Raw genomic sequence first — 27,805 nt, forward strand, 5'->3', positions numbered from 1 at the left:
ATTATAGTTGGATGTTCTGCCATATGAAGTCTGAAATTAGTTTGTGAGTTGGATATATAGCAAAAAAATCCGAATGTGTGGAGCGTTTAAGACAATCGGCTGTATTTTTAATAAAGATATACACTATCTTTATAGTTAAGGTGATAGGCTGATAATTAGTCCATAAAAATCTCAATCAATAGATATCTATTAGAGTTGTATGATGATCCTTAACAGCTTACACTAATATTGGCATGGAAAAAAGATTGTGTTAAAATAGAAGATCAATAGTAACATAAACGTGATATTAAACAAATATTTAAATATGAGTTAATTATCTGATAGATATTATTTTTATCCCATAATCTTCTCTGATTATCATAATGTCTCCTTATTAATATAAAACATATCACATCTAATTATATTGAGAATTTGATATGCATAAAAACTATTCGAGAATCTGCCTTTTACTTCGCATATGAGCATCAATAACCAATATGACCTGATGTAATTCTAATTTAATAACAAATAATTTCTCAAACTACCAATTATAATAAAATGATGAGTAACTTAGTCAGGATTGTAAATGTGCAATACAAATAACTAATCTGATACATTCTCATCATTTATGCTCGGTAGGTTGTAAAATACTTCTTCATAGACTACATTTGATGTAACATTTGTGGTGGTACCATCATCACTGTCGATGAGAATGTGGAGACCTTCTGGTATTATAACTCTTGAGATGGCAACGTAGACATGGCCATGAGAAAACACTGCTCTGGGAAGGTATAGACCAACCGTGTCAAGTGATTGGCCCTAGCTCTTATTAATTGTCATTGCATAACAAATATGGAGTGGGAACTGAATTCTTTTAAACTCAAAAGGCCAGCTGGTATCTTTTGGAATCATCTCTATCCTCGGGATCAAATATTTTGAGCCAATATGGGATCCGTATAATATTTCACACTCAATACTATTCTTCTTACAGGATGTCACAATCATTTGCGTGCCGTTACACAATCCCATAATTTGGTTTAAATTTCTCATAAGCATGACAACGATGCCAACCTTGATGTTTAACTCGTGCTTAGGAATGTAAGGCATATTTAATGAGTTCAGGTACTCTACTGGAAATGCTAATCTTAATTCATTATCTTCATCACCAGCATCGTCAATTGAATCCTGACTAAGATATGTGTGTAGAGTTCTAGGAATTTTCTTAAGAATGCTTTTATTGATATCGTCCACCACAACATTAGTTGGTGTTAGAATAGCTCTTGATCTTAGATAAGAATGTGAAGACATGTTTCTTAAAAAATCCGGGTAAGTAATTTCAAAAAGACTTTCTATAGGATTTTGCGTGGTATGAACAACATATTGATCTGAAATCTTTATTAGCATTTCACCAGTGTCTGCATCAGGACAAAAGTTCTCAACTTTACCATCGCCAACTAAAAGCTGCCATTTACTGAAATCCGCTATAACCTTATTCTCCATTTCTGTATTTCCTGCATGAAGCCACATATTTTGCTTAAGTAAAAATACTTGGCAAAATTCCCAAATCTTTGATTTATTGAGGGTGGAACCTACTATTTCAGCTCTGGATGCCTTTGGAATCACAGGTAAAATCTGCCTCTAATCTCCGCCAAAAACTACTGTGATACCACCAAATGGCTTCTTTGCTCTCCTTTTGTTAATAGCAGACATTATATCCCTCAAAGAACGGTCAATAGATTTAAAGGCATGACGATGTTGCATTGGCGCTTCATCCCAAATGAACAAATCAGTTTGTTGGATTAATTCTGCAATATCGGTTCCATGTCTGATTCCGGCTGTACTGTCCTGATCAAGTTTCAAAGAAATATGGAATCTTGAATGTGTAGTTCTACCACCAGGCAACAATACATCTACTATTCCACATGAGGCAACAGGAAGCACAATTTTTCCTTCTGAATGAAGGCGACAACATAATGTCTTCCATAGAAATGTCTTGCCACATCCTCCACTTCCATATACAAAGAAAACACCACCTACCTTATTATAAACATTTTATATGATAAAATCGTAAACGTTCTTCTGTTCAAGGTTGAGCATTCCATGATTCTTTTCATGCAAAATTTTCAGTTCTTCTTTATTATATGAAGTTTCTTCTTGGAGTACTCTGTTGACAGCATTGCTAAAATAAACTTCACATGGAAATGGCATTTTCACGTAGTCCTTCAAACTCTTCTCGATGTCATTAAACAATTTTTCAATTTCTGCAGGCAAAAATATATATGAAGTGTTATGTTAGTTTAAAAGTATACTACATATAATATCTAAAACAGAATTATGTTAATTATTCAGGTAGTATGATAATGAGATATAAACATGCAAGTGCATAATTCTTCAAATCTTCGTCTGATAGGTATAGATGAGGATCATTAAGCATATGTTGCCTGATGATGAGAATATCGTCTGACATACATTGCCAATTAGCTTCCCAAAGTCTAAGTGGATCTGAAATAGGACTATATGTCAAAATATTGACAAACATTGCACGTAACTGTGGAGGCAATGATGTATGGAAGTTCTCGGCAATTGCTTCATGCCATTGGTTATCATTTTGTAGAAGACCAAGGGCCGCGCATGCTTCTTTGAATGTTTCGTGGATGTGTCCATTAACAGTTTTAAGATCTTCAAAAGACCTAGAACCTTTCTTCCTAAGTAACAACATGCGGAGATATAATAGTTCACCACTTGATGAATGCACTTCTGAGAGTCTCCCAATAACATCTCCTCTTTTCCTTTCTTTCCAGATACCAGGTCGAGGATGCCAAGTAAATTAATTTGGAAATTCAGAATAACTATAATTCCTCACATTTGGGAAAGTTTGATTTGCATCAAACTATGCTTCTAACTTGGTTTTTTTTGATATTGACTTGTCGCAAACATCTTCCAAGACATCTCCAGCCTTAAACGAAACATGCTTCTCGCCTGGTAAATTTATCGGTAACCTCTCTACCGATGGCCAACGGGAATGAATGTCAAAAGCAAATATCCTCCAAGATGCTTCTGACGTGCAAACATATCTCCCATCCAAATAATGTTTCACCTCATCAATCGGACCTTTTGGTGCTTTTTTTGGGATTGTTGCAGAAGTACATGTACGTGTTTTCCTCAAACACATTATTTCCGTGTCATGACCCTTTAGACAATATTTGAAAAGGTACTTTAATGATCTTGAATATTGCAAATCTCCAGATTCATATGCCATTGAAAATGCACCAAAAGATCGCGATTGAATGGGACAACAAAGCGATTATCAAGATTGACCCCCTTCTTGTTAATGGTAATTCCAGTCCTCCTTCTTCTATATATGGGGAATCCACACTCATCAAAAAATGTATGAGAATTATACCTGTAACAAAACATATTTAAAACTGTAAAAAATCTGGTAATAAAACTGGAGGTATTAACAAAGTAAAGTATTTATAATTTAAGGATCTTAATGAAAATACCGCTTAGGAAAATGCTTTATCCAGTTGCCTTTGACCATGCATGGAGATTTAGTATAATCAGAACCACATGGTCTGTGGATCATATAATTGCTCACGGCGTTATATCCAACTGGATGAATTTCTGGATCGGGAATTTCAGCTGATACCATTTTATCAATTTGCTCAATTGTTTTACGTCTATCGTCGGGGTGCAACCAAATTAATATATGAGCATGATGCAATCCACTCTTCTAAAATTCAATTACATGCATCACTATGGAAATATTGTAGAAAAACGGTTAGTACCAGGCAAAATATATACTAAAAGTGCATTTTGATAGAACAATTTAGGAATAATTGTGTGAGTATAAAAAAACTTAGCGAAAATTATACCTCCTATACATCTGCCAAAACAATTTTTCTTTTTAATCATATCTATAAGTTGATCAACCTTCATTTTAAAGACTCTGGCTACAACATCAGGTGCATCAGCAACATCAACACCAGACATATGTTTTAACATGCGCTGAATTTCGGGCCATTTTGTATTAGTGGTCATAGTAAGGAACAATAAAGGATGTCCTAAAGTTCGACATATTGCTAATGAGTCTTTAAAATACTGAGTCATGTAGCGCTTACTTCCGGTGAATGAAGCGGGAAGTATGATTGCTTTACCAATATTGGATGGATTTCTATCTCCCTTTTGCATTGCATCTATGATATTATGGTAGAGATCAGATCTTATAGTAGTTTGATGGTCTCTAATCCAGTCCAATCTGTACTGCTCAATTGCGGTGAAAGCATCCACAACATGTTGCTGCCATAAACGACCTCCAAGATGTGGTGTCAAACCTGTTACAGTAAAAGGTATAAATGAATCGAATATAAACTAATTATCACAAAGTTGAACAGCTGAATGAGAAATTATACTTCTGTTAAATAGAAAATTTGTACCTTCTAAAAGACGTATTGTTAGGTCACACACACTGTAGAGGGGGGTGAATGCAGTGTATAACACAATCAAATCGAACTCTAATAACTCAAGTAACAGAAAACAAACTTTATTCAAAACAATAAACTCTGTTACAGTATGGAACTGTCCTCTCTCAGTGATGAACAAATATCACGAGAGCTGCTAGGGTTACAATGAATAATCTTCTCGATAATGATAACATTTATAGTGTAAACCCTATATATGTGTTTATATACTACACAGTTACAAGATAATCGCTAATTGATATGGAATATAATTCTGCTCCCTAAAATATATCAATCAGATATCTTTTCTTCCAAGTATTCTATTCTTCATAGAATTCCTTCTTCATGCATATCTCTTCTTACGTTTGTCTTGATCTTCTTTTCCTATAATCAGCCGCCTTCCTTATCTAAACATTTCCTTTAAGTCCTGATATTATCTTCTGATAAATATCTCCTGAACCTTAAGTACTGATGACTTAAGTTCTGACTTAGTATAAGTGCTGATTTCAGTTAAGTACTGATTTGTCCTGTTTAAGTAAGATCTGAAAACTAAACATAAATCATATTAGACATGACATTATCAAATATATCTAACAATCTCCCCCAACTTGTAAATTAGCATAATATACAAGTTTAACAGATATTTGATGATGTCAAAAACATTAAGTACAAATGCATGAGAATTTGACTAGATAACTACAACTTACAGTCCTTAAAGCTTTACTAACTTTAACTTCTGATAACAACTTCAGTCTGTATTCATATCAGAATTTGAGCAGTTGTAGATCTTGACTTGGCTTCACTTTCTGATCTCTCTGATGTCAGGAGTTGTTCTGAGATAATTCTTTAACAAACATCTCTCAGCATATCTGAGTTCATCAATCATCCTCCTTTTAGCATCTTTAAGTTCTGCAGAATCTTCACCAGTTTGAAAGATTGCAGCCCTGAGATCATTAATTTTAGCTTTCCTTATGTCCTGATCCAGTCTGATCAAATATGCCTTGTCAGACTCAAGATTGAATTCCACAGCCTTGTAACCCAGAAAGGTAGTTATAATCTTAGCAGAGTTAGGCTTCATTTCAACAATATCACCCTTGTGATCTCTGTACTTTGGAAGATATGTGTTGTCAGACTTAACAGAATAAAGCCTTTTCTGTTTCTGAATTTGACTCTTCAAATAGTTTGCAGCACTTTCTGTTATTTTGTCATTCACTTGAAGTAAGAATAATACATGTTCCAATTCTTCAAAATACTTCAGTGGAATGACATTTTCCCTTATATGATAAACCCTACCATCTATCATGAAGTACAAAAAGATGTGTTCTCTCAAGTAGGTATGGTAAACCATCTGTACAGATTCTAGTTGATTCAATCTTTCAGGAGTTGCTCCAATATCTGGTTCACTTAAGGAAGTTGGAACATTGGTTGTGTTCTGTATTCTTCTTTCATCAGCACTACCCAATCCAGATTTATCTCTTGCTTCCTTTCCAGTAACCACTCTTGCTTCAAAACCACTTACAGCAGTCTTCAAAGGTTGAGTTTGTTTGGCTTTGGTGAATCCTGGTAGGAGTAACTTTGAAGGTTTAACATGAGCAATGTCAGAGGTTTCCTTTGATTTATCTTCTGATATCAAGTTAACTTGAGCTATGTCAGAGGTTACTTGCTTCTTTGAGATATCAGAACTAACTATATTTTGACTCTGAACAACTTGAGCCATGTCAGAGGTTGTCTTAGAAATTTTTCTTGAAGTCAGAGCAAGATCAGCATCTTCAACATTAATTTCTTCATCCACAGGAGGCACATAAACCTTGATAGGTTCACCAACTTTCTCTTTGCCCTTGGACCTTGGATCTATCTGCAATTGTGATTTAGCCTTGGTTGCTTCAGGATTTGTTCTTTCTTTTATCACAATGCCTTTGGCCTTTGGAAGTTTCTTTTTACCAACAGAAGCTTCAGATTTAGATTTGACTTTTTCTGACTTAAGTCTAGCTTCTTCTTCCATCAGACTCTCAAAGTCCATTCCTGGATTTTCTTTCAGAAATAGCTATCTTGATATTTCTTCATCAAGATCCAAAAGTTCATCAGAACTTATCCTTTTACTAGTAGCAGAAGTAATTCTTTTTCCAGCATCAGAACTTGTCCTGTGACTTGTAATTTCAGCTCTTCTTGATGAGAAACTTCTACCTTGACCATGACCTCCACCCATTCCAGAGTTTCCCCGGCCATCTTTTTCATCATCCTTCCCCTTCAGTGTCTGATCAGTTTTGCATTTGGACTTAATTACTTTCTCCCCCTTTTTGGCATCAGCAGGTAAGGGAAGAGAGACAAGCAATTCCACTGAGGCTTGGATTTCATCGAGTTGAGATTGCTGAGAAGCTTGATTTTTTAAAATATCATCAATCTGAGACTATTGCTTCTCTTGGGTCTTCTCAATGTAAGCAACTCTGTCAAAGGTAGGTTGGAAGAATTTTTTCTTATCAATTTTCTGAGTCATTTCTTGCTTGAGCAATTCTTCCTGAATTTTATGTAACTCTGCATGAGTTGTTGAATGGAGACCTTGAAGATGTCTAGTACTCAATGCAGTGACTCGAAGCTGTGTCTTGAAATCATCATTAATAAACATTTCATCAGCTTTTGCCAAGTGCTTAGCAAAAATCTTTTCAGATGGAACAAAGGTAACTGAGTTCCATTCCTTATTCCACTCCTGTCCTCTAGGAGTTTCACTCCAAGGAACTGGTGCTTCTCTTCGAACAAACTTCTTGACTAACTCACTTTTGTGAATAGTTTGTTGAGGTGCATGTCCTGATGGACCAGCTGCAGTAGCATCTTCATTTATAGCAGCATCACCAGTAGTATCAGTATTTGAAGCATCAGAACTAACAGAATCAGCATCTTCTGATAAAACAATAGTATGAGAAGCAATTATGGCTTCAGCATCATCCTCTAAGTGCTTATCTATTTCCAAGTTCTGATCAACAGCCATATCCTGATGCTCACCTATATTCTGATCATCAACATCTAGATGCAGAGAAGGTGTTGTAGACAATTCTGGAGTTTGAGTAGCATCATTAAAATGTGTTATTGATGGATTAATTATTGTTGGAGCTTCTAAGTAGAGAACCTCAGGCACAACCAGGTTGTGAATATCAATTTCAGCACTTGTGCCTGGGTCTACATGAGATACAGTTTCATGTACAGGAGACACAGATGGTGTGTTTGCCTTTTCTATAGCAGCTTCCTGAGTTGGGGACAATGGAGAGGGAGATGCAGTAGCTTCAGCAAATTCTGGTTCTTTTGAGATCAGAGATTCCTGATCTCTTTCCTTAGCTGCTGCTTCCTCATCATCTGAAACTGGCCTTTTAGCTCTCTGTTTCTTGTATCTCTTTGAAGGTGGGGATTCCCTGTGAGGTTCAGCATAAGTAATTCTTCTAAGCCTTTTGAGAAGCTTAGATCCCCCAATTCCAGAATCCTTCTGAGAAGGGACCTTCTCAGCTTCTTTAACAACATGTTCTGATGGAGAAACTTGTTCCTCACTATCAGACTCATCTCTCAGAACAATCCTTGTTACGACCGACATTTTATGTAATATTATTTGTGGATTGGTATAATATTAAAGTCAAATAAAAATATATTCAATAATTGTATGCTAGTGTGAGTGAAAGTTTCTGCATTATAAATTTGCTTTGTGTAGTATATGATTTTTCAAAGCAAGAGTTTATTTAATTTCTTTATTTTTGATTTATAAGGAATATTCTAAGCTTTGGAAAATTTTTCTTTTAAAAGGTATTTTGTTCACAAATTTTGAAAATGATTTTATAAAGTCTCTAAAAATCCAAGTTATTTTATGATATAAATTTTATAATTTTTGAACTTGTATTTTATTTTATAAAAATAAATCATTATAAATTTTAGTTTTCATATTTATCAAATTACATAAGAGACCATGCATGCAAATCACCCTTCTATTCTCTCAAAGGGCAAACAAGACTTTTCCAACCCCACTAACTCATTTGATTATTACCAAATTACTACCTTAGCCTTGCATGCAAAATGGCCTAACTTTAACCAAGGGACATTTTTGTAAGTTCTCACTTCCACTCATCATTTGTAAACTAAATAGCATAAAACAAAGAAATCAAAGTGGGAGAAGTCATTCTCATTCCACACTCCAACACCCCACAAATTTTCTCTTCTCCCCCTCCCACATTGCTCTCGGCCGAAGGCCAATTCCCCACCCCCCTTCCATTTTTCAATTCATTCTTCATCTTCCCAAGTATAAATCTTTTACCTACATTCATCTTATATACTTTCCAAGTATTTTGTGACTTGGAAGTTGAAGTTCCATGGATGCATGTGTAGTTCTTATGTGATCTCCAAAAAGAAACTCTTGATTCTTGTGAATTCAAGAGCTCTCTATGAGATATATTATGTATATGTGCTAACTAAGTGTTTTATGGAGATATCATGCTTTAAAATCCTTTGCATGCTACTGAAATTTCATTATATATTTATGTTTAGCCATGCATGTTAGTTTTAAGACATTAAAATGATGATCAACCATGTTTTGCATGCTACTCTTTTCGAAATCATGTAGTTATGTTTAAAAATCTATAAATTCGAAATATGTGTGCTTAAAATAGATTGTTTTCATGATAAATTTCTTATTAATACTTAAAAGAAGTTATATTTCATGATTATTAAGGATGAATATTAGGTGCAAGTTGATTTTGCAAGCATTTACAACTTTATGCCTAGCCGAAATCTTGTTATGTGCTTTCCATGAGTTGCATGTTATATATTTAGTTGCATGTTGTTGTTTTTGGGCATGGATGATCTCACCCAAGTTTATTTTGAGAATAAGGGAGTTAGTTCAGTAGATTACCATGTATAAGTCTTGGTTTAAGTATTGAGTTGTTGTTAGTTGAGTTTGTCAAGTCAAAACCTTGGAAAATGAGAGTTATAGTTTCTGCAGAAAAATCAGTATAGCACCCTGAGGTTTAGAGTAAGTTTTTACCATGTCATTGGTGTGCACTTTGAGGCCCAAGCTACCAGAAGTTAGTATTGGGAGTATATAAAAGGTTTTAGGAGTTGGTTGGAGGTTTGCATGTCATTTGGTTAGGTGCACAAGTAGAATCACAAAATCTGTCCAGCAGGGGACAGTTTTGTTGCAACTTAGAAATAGGGAGATTTGACCATGTCATGGGTAGGCCCTCATTAGGCCCAATTGGGCCTTAGTTAGAGGGTATGTCAGAGAAGTTTTTTCAACCATAGTTCATAGGATATGAGCTAGAACCATGTGTCACAAGTTAATTCAAGTCAGGGCATTTTCTGCCCAGAAAAACAGAGGAACCTTGGACTTTTAGCTTAGGCCCAAGAAGGCCCAAGCCAGGCCCTTGAGCCACATCAAGCTTGTGAGATGCCCTTAGGTCAGGAGAGTCTTGTGTAAAAGTTTTGAAGGAAAACTTGTAGTTTAAGAGTGTCTAATGTACTCAAGAAACCATAGTTGTCACTCTGAAATTTGCACCAGTGAGCACTATCACTTATCACATAGTTTTAGAACACTTAGAAGTGAGTATTAGGTCGACCACCATAGTTGTAAGATAGTATAAGGTCAGTAGAGAAAAAGGCACAAGTGAGGGTCAATAGGTTTTGGATAATTTAGGAAAGGCACATCGAGTTAGGAAGCCAAAATTAGAAGACCTTGTCTAGTTTAGCGACCAAGTGACTTAAGTTGTGAGTCGAGATCATCCAAGCCTAGTGTTGCATTATGGTATATATGGTGTTATGTGGTGTTAATATATGATATGTTAATATGTGGCTATGTGTGTGTAATTATAATTTAAAGGAGAATATAAATTAAGTGCATATAGGCCTAAGTGCCATCCGTGTTTAATTTCGAGTTGTAAATAGGTTAAGTTGGTGAGAATATATTATAATGAGGATTATTATTATTTATGTAGGATCTCGAGACGAGGGAAAAATTGCCATAAAAGTTGAGTGAAGCTCCAGTTGCTCTTACCAGTTAGACCAGACCAGCCTATCTCAAGGCAAGTGATTCAACTTGACCTTCGTATTTACTATAAACAGTTCATATATATATCGATGCAATTATCCTGAGTCATTTTGATATATTTAAATCAAGCGTATCTTTTGTTTATGTTTGAGTTATATAGAGATGCCATGAACCCTCGAGTACGTATTGCAAGTGGTTCAAAAGTCTTTCATGATAGTTTAATGCCATGATAAAATGAAGAGTTGACATATTACTTGATTGATCCTCTTGATTAACATGTTGATGTTTCCTATATATTGATATATCATCCTGATACTTGAATCCTTATAGAACCTTACTTTGAACCCTGCAAGTCAGAAACTTATCAACATGAACCCTCATTGATTGATACCCTCTTTCTTATCCTAAAGCTTGACAATTCTGATATGTCCTGAGTTAAAGATCATTCTTCATACCTTAACACCCTTAGTATTCATGAAGCTTACCTTCTTGATGATCCAGCACTTGAACCTTGATGAGAAACCATTGCTTTGAGACCAAATTGGCATTACCCTTCATATTATCCATTAGCCTCACTAAATCCTCTTGTCCAATCATTGATATATGAAAACCATTCAACTACTTGAATAGAGAATAGTTTTGTGAATCATGGCTCTGATATACAGTACCTTGTTTCCCGTGTTTCGAGTTGATCTATAATCCCTTGATAAAATGTTTACAGTCAAAAGAGATTTTGTCATAAATCGGCATCAGTTTTTAAAATGATTAAAATGTGGATTTCTCAGTCCCAAAGGGGGATAAATGTTTTCTTTGAATGGTGGATCTGGACTGAGACGCGAGTCCTTTCCACACTTATATTAGGCTTAAAAGTTGCCTAGGGATTCCCATTAATGTTTTAGAACCCAACGAGGTTCGGGATTACTTCGCGGCTGATCACCGGCTGTAATCCGTAGCGTCATAAAATGATTTTGATTAAGACATGATTTTAAAATTGTTTTGATGCAAGCAAAATGATGCCATCTCACATAGTTTTTATCTCTCGTTACCTTTGGTTATGACTTTCCATTGTCATTCTTAAAAGTATATCTCAATTTATGTTTTGTGTCATACTGTTAGCACTTGTTGAGCATTTGGCTCACTTCTTGCTTTACCCTGATATTACAGCTAGCAGTTATGGTTAGATTCAAGCAGACTGCCCGTAAGACCTGTGATGCTGATGCTTATGTTCGAGCGCAAGTAGAATAAGTAATAATAGTTGTGTGAGGACTCGGTATTTGTAATCAGATGTAATAGTTGGTAGTGTTGGGCTGTTCCAAACTCTAAACTGTAAGATCTTGGAGTTGGTTGTGTATTCTTCATTTAAAATATTGTAATAGCTATATTTATTTTGTTGTTTAAGTTGAGGGTGTGACAGGTTTTGGTATCAGAGCTACGGTTTAGAGTCCCTGGACAGCCCAAATAGGTTATAGGATTTGTGTGTAGGTTATAGATATTATGCGAGAGAGTAGGTTAATTAAATTATTATTAATACTCCTCTTATTGGTTGTCAGCAAAGGGCGCATTCCTCGTCATCCTCTGGGTCGGATGACACTATTGCTTTCTCCGTGTATGCTGAGTTGAGGCGCGAGTTCGACATGCTTCAGGGCAAGTACGACCGACTGATAGACCGACTGAAGAACGTGTATCCGGACAGCCGAAACTATGAAGGGAAGCCCAAGGAGCAGATGACTGTGAGACTTGAGACCTTGGTTCAGTACGTCAACACTAAGCTTGAGGAGATGCCAGCGCACTGGGACTGTACCAGCCAGTATGTCATTCAGATGGTGGCGGATGAGCTCCAGAGCATTGTGAAGACGCTTCGAGAGGGAAAGACTACCAAGCCCCGTTCAAATGGAGTGGAGCCTTAATTCTTTCCATTTACCTTTCATGTTGTTGTACTATCAAACTCTATGGAATCCCCAGTTGTTTCCGTTTTTCCTTTAAATAAGCCTGTTATTCTTAGAATCAGACTATGTCCCAATCCTATGTATTGTGACCTTTAAAATTTCAATAATTATGTGCTATTATTCCATTTGCTCTCAACTGTTATTTTATGTTTTTATCATCATATCTGCTTAATTTGGAAACTTGACCCCATATGAAAATAAGAATGCCATGCGATACCCTCGAATCATTTTATCATTCATATCTGTTTTGACACAACTCTTATTTCAGGATCATGCCTCCCAAAAAGAAGAACCCAACAACCACCTTCACCACAGACCCAAATATTCTTCGACTACTGGAAACCTTGCAACAGCAAACCAATGCTATAGCTCAACAACAACTAACTCTTCAACAACGAATTGAAAACCAAGATAACCGTGAGCCACACCAACCACCTGAACCACCAGTACCACCTAGACAAATTGTCACTTTCAAGGCTTTTCAGAATGTGAATCCACCTGTATTTCATGATACCACTGATCAAGTGATAGCTAACACATGGATCAGGGAGATGGAAAGGGCTTTTGAGTTGGTACAGTTAGGAGACGATCAGAAGACGCCGTATGCTACATACTTCTTGAAGGGAGAAGTTATCTATTGGTGGGAATCAGTAAAGGCTATGGAAGTCACTCAGCAGGTTTCTTGGGAGAGATTTAAAAAGTTATTTCTGGACAAGTATTACCCTAAGTACATGCAGAATCAGATGGAGCTAAAATTTCTTCAGTTGAAGCAAGGGAACATGACTGTATTGGAGTATGAGAAGAAGTTCACTGAGTTGTCAAGGTTTGTGACAAAGTATACCAGCACTGAGGAGGAAAAAGCAAAGAAATTTCAGCAAGGATTGGAGCCTTGGATCAGAGATAGGGTGGCTATGTTTGAGCTTGAAACTTATGCGGGAGTAGTACAGAAAGCTGCTCTGATTGAGAATAATGGGATGCAGTCAAGGAAAGAGAGGGATAACAAGAAGAGGAAGGTTCCATTTTATGGAGAAAAGTCTGAAGCTGGAAGTTCGCAAGATCGGAATGTAAAGAGGATTGGTTTTCAGAAGGGCGGAAATTTTCAAAAGAAGGGAAATTTGGGCAAAAGGCAAGAATCAAAAGGAAACAACCAGGCAAGCCAAGGGCAAGTTGGAGAAAACAGGTTCCAGAGACCGGAATGCAAGCACTGTGGAAGAAGGCACCCCGGAGTATGCAATAAGCTGAGCATGACCTGTTATAGGTGCAATCAGAAGGGACATTTGGAAAATGAGTGCAAGATGCCGAAGCCAGGAGTTACGTGCTACAAGTGTGGGAAGACTGGACACATGGCTAGGGAGTGTAAGGCAACAGGACCAGTCAAAGCTCTGATGAACGTGGCAAGTACCATTGCAAGCGTGCCAGCTGAGGTATTGGCATTACCTCCACCACCCGCACCAACCCCGCAAGCAATAGCAAGGACATTTGATCTAAAGATGAAAGATGCTGTTCAGAATTCTGAGATGATAGCAGGTACACTTTTACTCAATAATGTCAAAGCTAAAGTATTGATTGATTCGGGAGCAACAAGATCTTTCATATCAGAATCTTTTGTTGATAAGCTCCAATGTGATAAAATGGTTATGAGTGAGGTAGTAAATGTGGTAATTGCAAACCAAGAGAAGATTCCTGTGAATCAATTTTGTTCAAAGTGTGAGATCGATATTTCGGGATATAAGTTTTCAGCCGACTTGATACTCTTCAAGTTGGGAGAGTTTGACATAATTTTAGGAATGGATTGGTTAGGAGAGAATAGCGCTCAGATTAATTGTAAGACCAAGAGAGCGTATTTAAAGACGAAGAGTGGAGAGAAGGTAGTATTTAAGGGGCAGAGGCAAGAGCAACTATTTCTTACAATCGTTCAGGCTAAGAAGTTGCTTAGAAAAGGTTGTGAGTCGTTCCTAGAATATGTAGTGGATTCAGAGAGAGGCAGCCTCAGCATGGAAGATATTCCTGTAGTTAGTGAGTTTCCCGATGTGTTTCCCGACGAACTACCAGGCTTACCACCAGATCGACAAATTGAGTTTGAGATCAACCTTGCTCCAGGCACGGAACCAGTTTCAAAGGCCCCATATAGGATGGCACCAGCAGAAATGAAAGAGTTGGCGAGCCAGCTACAAGAATTATTGGATAAAGGAGTGATACGACCAAGTACGTCGCCATGGGGAGCACCTATTCTGTTTGTAAAGAAGAAAGATGGGAGTATGCGTCTATGCATAGATTACCGGGAGTTGAATAAGGTGACGATCAAGAACCGCTACCCGCTACCAAGGATAGATGACCTTTTTGATCAGTTGAAGGGAGCAAAATGTTTTTCGAAGATTGATTTGAGATCGGGATACCATCAATTAAAGATCAAAGAAGAAGATATTCCTAAGACCGCATTCAGGACCAGATATGGGCATTATGAAATCCTAGTAATGCCATTTGGATTGACCAACACTCCGGCCGCATTTATGGATCTGATGAATCGGGTATTTAAGAAGTATTTGGATAAATTTGTCGTGGTATTTATTGATGACATCCTTATTTATTCTAAGTCGGAAGAAGAACATAAGCATCACCTCTGGATAGCATTGGAGATACTCCGACAAGAGAAGTTGTATGCCAAGTTCACCAAATGTGAGTTTTGGTTAAAGGAAGTTCAATTTTTGGGGCATGTTATTGGAAATGAGGGAGTTAAAGTGGATCCGGCAAAGATTGAGGTAGTTATGAGTTGGGAGAGGCCAAAGACTCCTACGGAAGTGCGAAGTTTTCTAGGATTGGCCGGATACTATAGAAGATTCGTCAAGGATTTCTCGAAGATTGCCACGCCATTGACCAAGTTAACCAGAAAGAATCAAAAGTTTGAATGGAGTGCAGAATGTGAAGATAGCTTTCAAGAGTTAAAGCAGAAGTTGGTAACAGCTCCGGTGTTGGTACTTCCAGATGATCAAGGGAATTTTGTAATATTCAGTGACACTTCACATAAGGGTTTGGGTTGTGTGTTGATGCAACACAGTAAAGTGATCGCATATGCGTCAAGACAGTTGAAGCCGCATGAGTTAAAGTACCCGACGCATGACTTGGAACTAGCCGCCATAGTGTTCGCACTCAAGATCTGGAGACATTACCTCTATGGAGAGAAGTGTGAAATCTACACGGATCACAAGAGTTTAAAGTACATTTTTACTCAGAAAGAGCTCAATATGAGGCAGAGGAAATGGCTGGAACTGATCAAGGACTATGACTGCTCGATAAATTACCATCCTGGAAAGGCGAACGTAGTGGCCGATGCTCTGAGTAGGAAGGAGAGATTGAATATGATGATAACATCAAAAGAGTTATCTAAAGAAATCGAAAAATTGGTATTGGAACTTTGTGCTTATGGAAAAGTCGAAGAAGTTTGTCATGCAATGACCTTTCAGCCAACACTAGTGGAAAAGATAAAGAAGTGTCAAGAAGAAGTAATGGAGAAAGAGAAGAAACAGTTATGTGGAGAGGAGATTGATACTCAAAGGGATGAGCAAGGGATACTAAGGTTTTCATCCAGAATATGAATTCCCCATGTACCTGAATTAAAGAATGAGATCCTCCATGAAGCCCACAATTCGAAATTTTCAATCCATCCGGGAAGCACCAAGATGTATCGAGACTTAAAGAAGAACTTTTGGTGGCCAAATATGAAGCGAGACGTGGCATAATGGGTTGTGAAGTGCTATACTTGTCAGAAAGTAAAGGCAGAACATCAATGACCAAGCGAATTAATTCAGCCCCTGAAGATTCCAGAATGGAAATAGGAAAATATCGCTATGGACTTTATAGTAGGACTACCGCGAACGAAATCCGGACATGACGCAATATGGGTTATAGTTGATCGTCTTACGAAGTCGGCGCATTTCCTTCCAATAAACGAGAAGTCGTCATTGGACAAGTTGGTTCATTTGTATGTGCGCGAAATCATACTAAGGCATGGAGTACCCGTATCAATAGTTTCAGACAGAGATCCCCGATTTAACCCGAGATTCTGGAAGCAATTTCAGGAATGTCTTGGCACAAAGTTGAATATGAGCACGGCGTACCACCCGCAGACTGATGGCCAGAGTGAAAGGACAATTCAAACAATTGAAGATATGTTGCGCAGTTGTGCAATCGATTTTGCAGGAAGTTGGGACGACCATTTGCCGTTGATTGAATTCTCTTACAACAACAGCTATCATTCCAGTATCGGCATGCCACCATACGAAGCTTTGTACGGGCGAAAATGTAGATCACCAACAAGTTGGGATGAATTAGGAGAAGGAAGAATTCTCGGCTCGGATTTGGTACAACAGTTGCATGACTCGGTCAAGTTAATTCAGAAAAGGTTGCTTGCTGCTCAAGATAGACAGAGGAAGTATGCGGATCCAGCGCGTAAGGACGTTCAATTCCAAATTGGCGAAACTGTGTTGCTGAAAGTGTCACCTAGAAAAGGGTTGATAAGATTTGGAAAGAAAGGGAAGTTAGCACCTAGATACATAGGTCCTTTTGAGATTTTGAGTCAAGTGGGAAATGTGGCCTACGAGTTGGCCTTACCACCTCAGTATCGGCATGTGCATAATGTGTTCCATGTGTCGTTGCTTAAGAAGTACAATCCTGACGCTAGCCATGTGATAGAATATGAACCTATAGAAATTCAGGCAGACCTGTCATTTGTGGAGCAACCGGTTAAAATACTCGACTAGCAAGTAAAGAGTCTTAGAAATAAGTCAGTAAAGTTAGTAAGAGTACTTTGGAGAAACCCTAAGGTCGAAGAGTCGACTTGGGAGTTAGAGTCTGATATGCGTTCCCGGCATCCTCATCTTTTCTCTTAGATTCTGGGGACATAATCCCTTAAGGGGGAGAGGATGTTACGACCGGCATTTTATGTAATATTATTTGTGTATTGGTATAATATTAAAGTCAAATGAAAATATATTCAATGATTGTACGCTAGTGTGAGTGAAAGTTTCTGCATTATAAATTTGCTTTGTGTAGTATATGATTTTTCAAAGCAAGAGTTTATTTAATTTCTTTATTTTTGATTTATAAGGAATATTCTAAGCTTTGGAAAAAATTTCTTTTAAAAGGTATTTTGTTCACAAATTTTGAAAATGATTTTATAAAGTCTCTAAAAATCCAAGTTATTTTATGATATAAATTTTATAATTTTTGAACTTGTATTTTATTTTATACAAATAAATCATTATAAATTTTAGTTGTCATATTTATCAAATTACATAAGAGACCATGCATGCAAATCACCCTTCTATTCTCTCAAAGGGCAAACAAGACTTTTCCAACCCCACTAACTCATTTGATTATTACCAAATTACTACCTTAGCCTTGCATGCAAAATGGCCTAACTTTAACCAAGGGACATTTTTGTAAGTTCTCACTTCCACTCATCATTTGTAAACTAAATAGCATAAAACAAAGAAATCAAAGTGGGAGAAGTCATTCTCATTCCACACTCCAACACCCCATAAATTTTCTCTCATCCCCCTCCCACATTGCTCTCGGTCGAAGGCCAATTCTCCACCCCCCTTCTATTTTTCAATTCATTCTTCATCTTGCCAAGTGTAAATCTTTTACCTACATTCATCTTATATGCTTTCCAAGTGTTTTGTGACTTGAAAGTTGAAGTTCCATGGATGCATGTATAGTTCTTATGTGATCTCCAAAGAGAAACTCTTGATTCTTGTGAATTCAAGAGCTCTCTATGAGATATATTATGTATATGTGCTAACTAAGTGTTTTATGGAGATATCATGCTTTAAAATCCTTTGCATGCTACTGAAATTTCATTATATATTTATGTTTAGCCATGCATGTTAGTTTTAAGACATTAAAATGATGATCAACCATGTTTTGCATGCTACTCTTTTCGAAATCATGTAGTTATGTTTAAAAATCTATAAATTCGAAATATGTGTGCTTAAAATAGATTGTTTTCATGATAAATTTCTTATTAATACTTAAAAGAAGTTATATTTCATGATTATTAAGGATGAATATTAGGTACAAGTCGATTTTGCAAGCATTTACAACTTTATGCCTAGCCGAAATCTTGTTATGTGCTTTTCATGAGTTGCATGTTATATATTTAGTTGTATGTTGTTGTTTTTGGGCATGGATGATCTCACCCAAGTTTATTTTGAGAATAAGGGAGTTAGTTCAGTAGATTACCATGTATAAGTCTTGGTTTAAGTATTGAGTTGTTGTTAGTTGAGTTTGTCAAGTCAAAACCTTGGAAAATGAGAGTTATAGTTTCTGCAGAAAAATCAGTATAGCACCCTGAGGTTTAGAGTGAGTTTTGACCATGTCATTGGTGTGCACTTTGAGGCCCAAGCTACGAGAAGTTAGTATTGGAAGTATATAAAAGGTTTTAGGAGTTGGTTGGAGGTTTGCATGTCATTTGGTTAGGTGCACAAGTAGAATCACAAAATCTGTCCAGCAGGGGACAGTTTAACTTAGAAATAGGGAGATTTGACCATGTCATGGGTAGGCCCTCATTAGGCCCAATTGGGCCTTAGTTAGAGAGTATGTCAGAGAAGTTTTTCCAACCATAGTTCATAGGATATGAGCTAGAACCATGTGTCACAAGTTAATTCAAGTCAGGGCATTTTCTGCCCAGAAAAACAGGGGAACCTTGGACTTTTAGCTTAGGCCCAAGAAGGCCCAAGCCAGGCCCTTGAGCCACATCAATCTTGTGAGATGCCCTTAGGTCAGGAGAGTCTTGTGTAAAAGTTTTGAAGGAAAACTTGTAGTTTAAGAGTGTCTAATGTACTCAAGAAACCATAGTTGTCATTCTGAAATTTGCACCAGTGAGCACTATCACTTATCACATAGTTTTAGAACACTTAGAAGTGAGTATTAGGTCGACCACCATAGTTTTAAGATAGTATAAGGTCAGTAGAGCAAAAGGCACAAGTGAGGGTCAATAGGTTTTGGATAATTTAGGAAAGGCACATCGAGTTAGGAAGCCAAAATTAGAAGACCTTGTCTAGTTTAGCGACCAAGTGACTTAAGTTGTGAGTCGAGATCATCCAAGCCTAGTGTTGCATTATGGTATATATGGTGTTATTTGGTGTTAATATATGATATGTTAATATGTGGCTATGTGTGTGCAATTATTATTTAAAGGAGAATATAAATTAAGTGCATATAGGCCTAAGTGCCATCCGTGTTTAATTTCGAGTTGTAAATAGGTTAAGTTGGTGAGAATATATTATAATGAGGATTATTATTATTTATGTAGGATCTCGAGACGAGGGAAAACTTGCCATAAAAGTCGAGTGAAGCTCCAGTTGCTCTTACCAATCAGACCAGACCAGCCTATCTCAAGGCAAGTGATTCAACTTGACCTTCGTATTTACTATAAACAGTTCATATATATCGATACAATTATCCTGAGTCATTTTGATATATTTAAATCAAGCGTATCTTTTATTTATCTTTGAGTTACATAGAGATGCCATGAACCCTCGAGTTAGCAAGTAGTTCAAAAGTCTTTCATGATAGTTTAATGCCATGATAAAATGAAGAGTTGACATATTACTTGATTGATCCTCTTGATTAACATGTTGATGTTTCCTATGTATTGATATCTCATCCTGATACTTGAATCCCTATAGAACCTTACTTTGAACCCTGCAAGTCAGAAACTTATCAAGATGAACCCTCATTGATTGATACCCTCTTTCTTATCCTAAAGCTTGACAATTCTGATATGTCCTGAGTTAAAGATCATTCTTCATACCTTAACACCCTTAGTATTCATGAAGCTTACCTTCTTGAACCTTGATGAGAAACCATTGCTTTGAGCCCAAATTGGCATTACCCTTCATATTATCCATTAGCCTCACTAAATCCTCTTGTCCAATCATTGATATATGAAAACCATTCAATTACTTGAATAGAGAATAGTTTTGTGAATCATGGCTCTGATATTCAGTACCTTGTTTCCCGTGTTTCGAGTTGATCTATAATCCCTTGATAAAATGTTTACAGTCAAAAGAGATTTTGTCATAAATCGGCATCAGTTTTTAAAATGATTAAAATGTGGATTTCTCAGTCCCAAAGGGGGATAAATGTTTTCTTTGAATGGTGGATCTGGACTGAGACGCGAGTCCTTTCCATACTTATATTAGGCTTAAAAGTTGCCTAGGGATTCCCATTAATGTTTTAGAACCCAGCGAGGTTCGGGATTACTTCGCGGCTGATCACCGGCTGTAATCCGTAGCGTCATAAAATGATTTTGATTAAGACATGATTTTAAAATTGTTTTGATGCAAGCAAAATGATGCCATCTCACATAGTTTTTATCTCTCGTTACCTTGGGTTATGACTTTCCATTGTCATTCTTAAAAGTATATCTCAATTTATGTTTTATGTCGTACTGTTAGCACTTGTTGAGCATTTGGCTCACTTCTTGCTTTACCCTGATATTACAGCTAGCAGCTATGGTTAGATTCAAGCAGACTGCCCGTAAGACCTGTGATGCTGATGCTTATGTTCGAGCGCAGGTAGAATAAGTAATAATAGTTGTGTGAGGACTCGGTATTTGTAATCAGATTTAATAGTTGGTAGTGTTGGGTTGTTCCAAACCCTAAACTGTAAGATATTGGAGTTGGTTGTGTATTCTTCATTTAAAATATTGTAATAGCTATATTTATTTTGCTGTTTAAGTTGAGGGTGTGACAATCCTCCTTCTCTTCTGTGGTGTCTGAGGGACAGTCTTTGTCCTCTTGGGCTTGGAAGATGAAGGCTTCACAGTATGTGCTGATGATGAAGGTTGAGCTATCTGTGAAGGTTTGAGATGTGTTCTGATAGAGGATTGAGGTATAGATGTATGAGTGGTATATTCTGATGGTTGTTATGGTGTTTGGGATGTTGTGGTAGGTTGAACATCAGGATAAACAGATCTATAGGTTTAAGGATCAGCATTTACCAGGATATGTTTTACAGACTGAGGAATCTGTAAAGGTCCAACCACCATTTTCTTAGGATCAGCATTTACCAAGTCATTAAAAGCCCGTTTTGCAAGTTTAAAGGGTGGAAATAAGTCAGTGGTAGGTTGGGGTTCATCAGCACAACAGAAATTATATATAAGCTGACAGAGTCTAGCAAAGTAGACAACATTCCTATCCTCTGTCATCCTATCTCCTATAAAACCTAGCACAACACTTGCAAAATCAAAATGAGTTTGGTTAATAATAGCATACCCGATGTGCTGACTCATTATTGGAATGGCATCAAAGTTGGAACACTTATTCCCGAAGGCTTTAGTGATGCAGTCGAAGAAAAAGCTCCATTCATTTATGATATGTGCTCATTTCAACTGTCCAAGCTTATCCAAACTCTTCTTATACCCCAAATTGGCCATGAGCTGCTGTAGAACTGGTTCCTCCGGTGTTAAGAAAATGCAGCCTTCTGGTAAACGTAGAGCTTTACGAACTGTTCCAGGAGTTACCACATGTTCAACATCATTGACTTCAAAAATAATGCTGGGAGTACCAGTAGCACCACCATTATCAAAATGCCCAGTCCGCCAAAATGTCAGAACTTGTTGGCTTGAAAAGACTGGTGGTTGGGTCAATGCATACCCAATTTCACTGTGTGCAAGAAGATCTTGCACAAAGTGCAACTCAGATGGAGCTTCATCATGATTTAAGATTGCAGCATAGTTGTTGGGAACGAACTTGGCTCCATCTATAATCAAATCCTTAGGTGCCATGAGAAAAAAAAATTGAGAATTAAGGTAGCCTGTAAGGTATTTGATAAAATGTTTGTATGAAAACCAACGTCAGGAGATGAGAGAGAGTAAAAGTAAAGAAAGAGAGATAAAGTGTAAAAGTAAATTAAAGATTGTATAATCTTCTCTCTCTCTTACTTATACAAGGTTAAAAAAATAACCATTGGACACCTGTCAGACATGCAGCAATAATGAATAGTTAATGGTCACGGGAAAACAGTAATCATTACTTATCACATGCAGTTTTTCAAGGAAAAACCGTTCCACTTACCAAGTAATCCCATTAATTGAGGTAAGTCAGTTTTAATTCAAAATTTAAACTGTTCCCACTTATTTAATCATTTTCACTGCAAAACCAATATTCTGTAAAAATATTCAAGTGTGAGAATGACCAAAAAAAATAAATCAAGTAAACAAGTACTGATATTTTAAAATCAGAACTTAATTTATATCAGTAATTAAAATGGTCATCAGAATATGGATATATCAGGATTTAAAAATGCAGCAGAATTTAAAACATCTCAGAGACAAAATCTTGCAAAAATATAAAACTCCATTAATATATTAAGAGAATACATTCATGAAATTGAAATTTACATCAAAACATTACAAGACTGTCCTAAGCTACAAACTCCAACATCAACAGCTTTTATCCTTAGCTAAGAAGCCGGACAAAGCTGACGATGAAGAAAAACAGGAAGAAGAAAACAAATTATTTCTTCTTCCGACTCTCTACAAAAAGAATAGCGAGTCGAATGATTCGCTCTTGTTGGCAGAGAGCTTCCAGCCTTTCTTCTTCCAATCGCTCCAGATGGCGATGGTAGTCCATGTAAAAGAACATGAGGTGTGTGAGAACCTCCTGGGGAACCGAGTCCTAAATCTCATCAGGAATGACAGTTACGTGCCATTCCTGCTGCCAGTTGTAACACCCCCAGATCCGGGGTCGGGGATCCGGGTTGTCACGGTCTTTCTTTCCACAATATCACTTCACTTAATTAATAATAAATAACCTCATGCTGTGACCCCATACTAACACACACCACAACCCGTTATAGTCTCAGAGATGAAATTGAAATAAGTACAAGTCTTTGAATCCACCATTTAAAAGTTATTACAACCCAAAATGATTACTTGATAAATTTACAGTTAATTGCCATTATCTGCCACAAGTTATAATTATACATAATTTGATTCTCAAAAGTAGATGGTCTGAACTACAATGGATCTACCTCTGCAGCTATAGCAGCTACAACATCATCGGAAAGACGCGGGACGCTTCCCACGCGCTTGCGCTGGGTCTGCTGGAGTCTGGCCATCTCTCCTAACTGTTGTTGTGTGATGAAGAAATAAAGCAAGAGTGAGCCTTACAGCTCGCAAGATAATACATAGTGATAACAATAATATAAGTATCTAAATGGATACTTAATAGAATCTCTATCATGTGTAAGATAATTACTTACTAGATATAAGTAAAAACAAGGAATGAAGTTACCAATACTTCACCACACTTATATCATTTATAAAGCTACTTGAACTACCACCGTTCAAAGTATTATAAGTTTTAAGAAAAACATCCCATAGATGAGACCACAAGTTAAGACTTGAATAGATTCAATCTTTGAAATATTATTGAATGAAAAAGTTATGAGATACTTTATTTAGTCCCGATATATATATATCCACATATATATCTCTTTAAACATTTCCTGGAACCTCTGTTATGTAAAGTATGAACAGAGTTTGAAACATCCAATAAATTTTGGAAAGGAAAAGAATTTTGGCATAAACCAGATATCTTGCTGATCAGGCAAAGATACCAATAAGTAACCTTTTCTACTAGTAGATGGATGAATCCCCCACCGGTCATCACCCTGGCCTCATAAGGACCTTGTGCTGGACCGCCACCCGGCCTCTTACGCGTTGATGGACTGCCACCCAGCCACTTACACAATAATAGACCGTACCCCAGCCTGTCGCTTATGCCGACTCAATTAGATGGGCTTACTTCCCGAACATTGGGCAAGTAATCAATTCATTTACCAAAACTGCAACCTCGTTGCGAATATAAAATACACCACAGAGCCGGATTCCCCAGGTTTTGAGCGAGTATTTAAATCCCCTTAAAAAGGAAGATCTTAAATATAAAAATGAGTTTTGGGATCCGCTCTAACTTTAAAAATCATTTTGAAGACTCGAAAACACTTTATAGAGTGTTTGGAGTAAAGCTAATTTAATGAAGTAAATCAGTCCCCAGAATATTTAGAAAATGACTGAATATTATTATTTAAATAATATTCCCATAAAGGATAATCTTTATAAAAATAATTGAAGTAGAAGTATTAAAACTTATACTTGAAACGAGTATTAAATAACCAAAGATATACTTATATGAAAGTATTATCTTTATTTGAATAATTGAAAATAAGTTTGATTATTGACACCTTGTTCTTTAATAAAATAAAGAATATACCTCAGCAAATAATCGGAGTCATAGATCCTCAAATGAATATTCAAATATTATTCAATAAATAATATAAAAGAGTCATAAGCCCTCGAATGAATATTCAAATATTATTCAATAAATAATATAAAAGAGTCATAAGCCCTCAAATGAATATTCAAATATTATGCAATAAATAATATAAAAGAGTCATAAGCCCTCGAATGAATATTCAAATATTATTCAATAAATAATATAAAAGAGTCATAAGCCCTCGAATGAATATTCAAATATTATTCAATAAATAATATAAAAGAGTCATAAGCCCTCGAATGAATATTCAAATATTATTCAATAAATAATATAAAAGTTAAAGTTATCGAATAAACCTTATTTGATTAATAGTTTGGAAAACTATAACCATATATATATATAAATATATATATATATATATCCATATATACAAAATCTACTCGGGATCCTCGACTCCCGGTTTTAGAAAATATTCTCACCTTTGGGTCCCTATACTAAGGGTATATGCAAGTTACCGCTATTCTCTAGCATAGGTATTATCAACTGAACCAACAGATATATATTTCAAGAATATGAAACAGGCATGCATATATACCATATCACATGCTACAATATATCGCAAGAATTTGCTAAATAACCAATATGCATTTATCGCAAGATCATGCATATACAAATGTATACATCACAACAACAGTATAACGAATAGAATACTTGCCTGAGCGACTTGGGGTGATAAAAGGCTCGGGACGAGTCTGGTAACCTATAAACAACAAGTAAGTTGGAATTAAACCAAAATCACTTGTAAATCTATACTTTAACTAACTTAGACTCTAACGCTTGATTTGCGCTCACTGATTTGTTTAAGTCACTCGGGTACCCTCGGCTCCACCATTTTTAATAATTTAACCTTTACGAGTTTTAAAGCGATTCCTTCGCGAGTGTCTTACCAACTGCCTAACACACTTAGCATAAATGTTTCATACATTAATTAACCCTTTTTGGTCTTTAACCTATGTTTCAAAGTAAGGCGAGGGAAAAAGTTTCGTTCGCAAAATGCCGTTACTTGAAACGGTTGTTTCTCCTAAACCGTGCATCGGAATCGAACGAACTACATATCAAAACGAAGCTCGTAACATGAGCTATCTAAACATGGTAGTGGTAATATTCTAGCAGGGGGTTCTCGGGTCCTAATGCTATGCACAAAAACAGTCCAAAGAAAATCGGACGTTACGACGGCTATGTTTACGCGATTTCCAAATTTTAAACCATTCAAAACCAACCACAAACCAACCTCAAATCCAACATACAACCAACACCCATCCTTATCACATCATAACAATCCCAACCAATTCAATTTAATCATTCATACTTATGCCTAAACTTAACTTTAATCATACTTAAGTTCTTTTAAATCAAAACCACAACAATTACCATTCCATTTCACTACCATTCCAAATCCCAAACTCTAAATCATAACAACAAGCTACAATATCATCCTACTAATCAAAATCATCTTATAATATATAGGAATCTAGGGTTTGGAGATGGTATACCTTCCTTGAAGTGGTGGGAGGAGCTAGGAAGCCTTAAGAAGCTTTGAGAAGTCTTAAGAATGCTTGGATCTTCAAGAAAAACAAGAAAAATTTCAAGTTAAAAACTTGAAAACATTATTCATTGTCTTCTTCTTTGATTAAATGAAGAAGATTGAGAAGGAATTAATGGCTTAAACTCATGATATAGTCCTAACTAAGCATGAAGATGATTAGGGAATTATCTTACCAATTTAGGAGGCTTGGATCTTGAGTTTTGAAATTCTTCTTGCCTTTTAAATAGTGAAAAGCCGAGAGCTTCAAGAACAAAGCCTTGGTTGCTTTTTGATTTTTGATGAAAATTATTTTACTTGGCTTGGTTGCTTGGTTTTTGTATTTGATTTAGTCAATTACCTTTTTGCCCTTGAATTTGTGTGGTTACAAAGCTACCACACCTCCTTCCTTCCCATGTCATGCTTATGTCATCCTCATGATGTCATCCTCCCTTCCTTGTCCTCTTTCTATTGGTTGGATGACATCATTCCCACTAATCCATTTGATTAACTTCCTAATCGTTTGCCTAATGACCGCTGATCTGTTATACGGTTCGCTTAACTTTCGTTCTCGTTTATCGTTTGAAGGATCATACCCGGGATCTTATTACTTAGGTTCCCTTAACCTTTCTCAATACATTATATTCCTTTTTATGATCCTCTATTATAATCCTTTAATTTAAATCCTTTTTTTTTATCCTGTTACCTTATACTCAATTCTCTCCGTATCTTGTGGATTTCCGGGAAAAACCAAAGTGTTCGGAATTGGATTCTGACGATCTTTACATACACTTATATACTACATAGAGTACTAATAATATCCCAGAATATCCATAACAGAACCCCTACATAGTGTGGCGTGAAAAGTTTTCTCATTCAGCTAAAACACTATTCACAAGGGTTACAAAAAGTTGAAAATTTTGGGGTTATTACAGTCTCCCCTCCTTAAAAGGATTCCGTCCCAGAATCAAACAGAAAACAAATGGGGGTACTTTTCTAGCATTGTGCTCTCTAGTTCCCAAGTTGATTCTTCCACGTTGTGATTCTGCCATAGTACTCTGACTAGCTTGATCACTTTGTTCCGAAGCACCTGCTCCTTCTTATCCATAATCCTTACTGGCTTCTCCACGTAAGTTAGATCTGGCTGCATATCCACCTGCTCGTACTCCACTATGTGTCTGGCATCCCGATGATACCTCCTTAGCATTGACACATGGAACACATTATGAACTTGTTGCAAATTAGGGGGTAGGGCTAGCTCGTAAGCTAACTTTCCAATCCGTCTTAATATCTCAAAAGGTCCAATGTATCTTGGGCTTAGTTTTCCTTTCTTTCCGAACCTCATTAATCCCTTCCAAGGGGATACTTTCAACAGTACTAAGTCCCCTACTTCATATTCCTTGTCCTTTCGGGCTAGGTCTGCATATTTCTTTTGTCTGTCTTGGGCTGCTACAAGTCGCCCTCTGATAAGATCCACTATATCTTTGGTCCTTTGGACCACTTCGGGTCCGAGCATCTTCCGCTCTCCTACTTCATCCCAGTAC

The 27,805-nt window shown here is 36.7% G+C and overlaps 1 protein-coding gene across 1 annotated transcript in view; it reads right to left on the reverse strand.

The window, feature by feature from the left end:
* Positions 1-1,617: 1,617 nt before the first annotated feature.
* LOC141690844 (uncharacterized) overlaps positions 1,618-27,805 on the reverse strand; it is a 95,794-nt gene continuing 69,606 nt past the window's right edge. The window contains exons 10-15 of the mRNA XM_074495603.1: positions 3,855-4,313; positions 3,483-3,621; positions 3,250-3,382; positions 2,883-3,169; positions 2,449-2,684; positions 1,618-2,012 (exon numbers count right to left, since the gene is read on the reverse strand). Coding sequence (XP_074351704.1) covers positions 1,618-2,012; positions 2,449-2,684; positions 2,883-3,169; positions 3,250-3,382; positions 3,483-3,621; positions 3,855-4,313 — 1,649 coding nt within the window. The remainder of the gene's footprint in view (positions 2,013-2,448; positions 2,685-2,882; positions 3,170-3,249; positions 3,383-3,482; positions 3,622-3,854; positions 4,314-27,805) is intronic.

The sequence above is a fragment of the Apium graveolens genome, chromosome 10 (genome assembly GCF_009905375.1).
Source record: "Apium graveolens cultivar Ventura chromosome 10, ASM990537v1, whole genome shotgun sequence".
In the NCBI taxonomy this organism is placed as follows: domain Eukaryota; kingdom Viridiplantae; phylum Streptophyta; class Magnoliopsida; order Apiales; family Apiaceae; genus Apium; species Apium graveolens.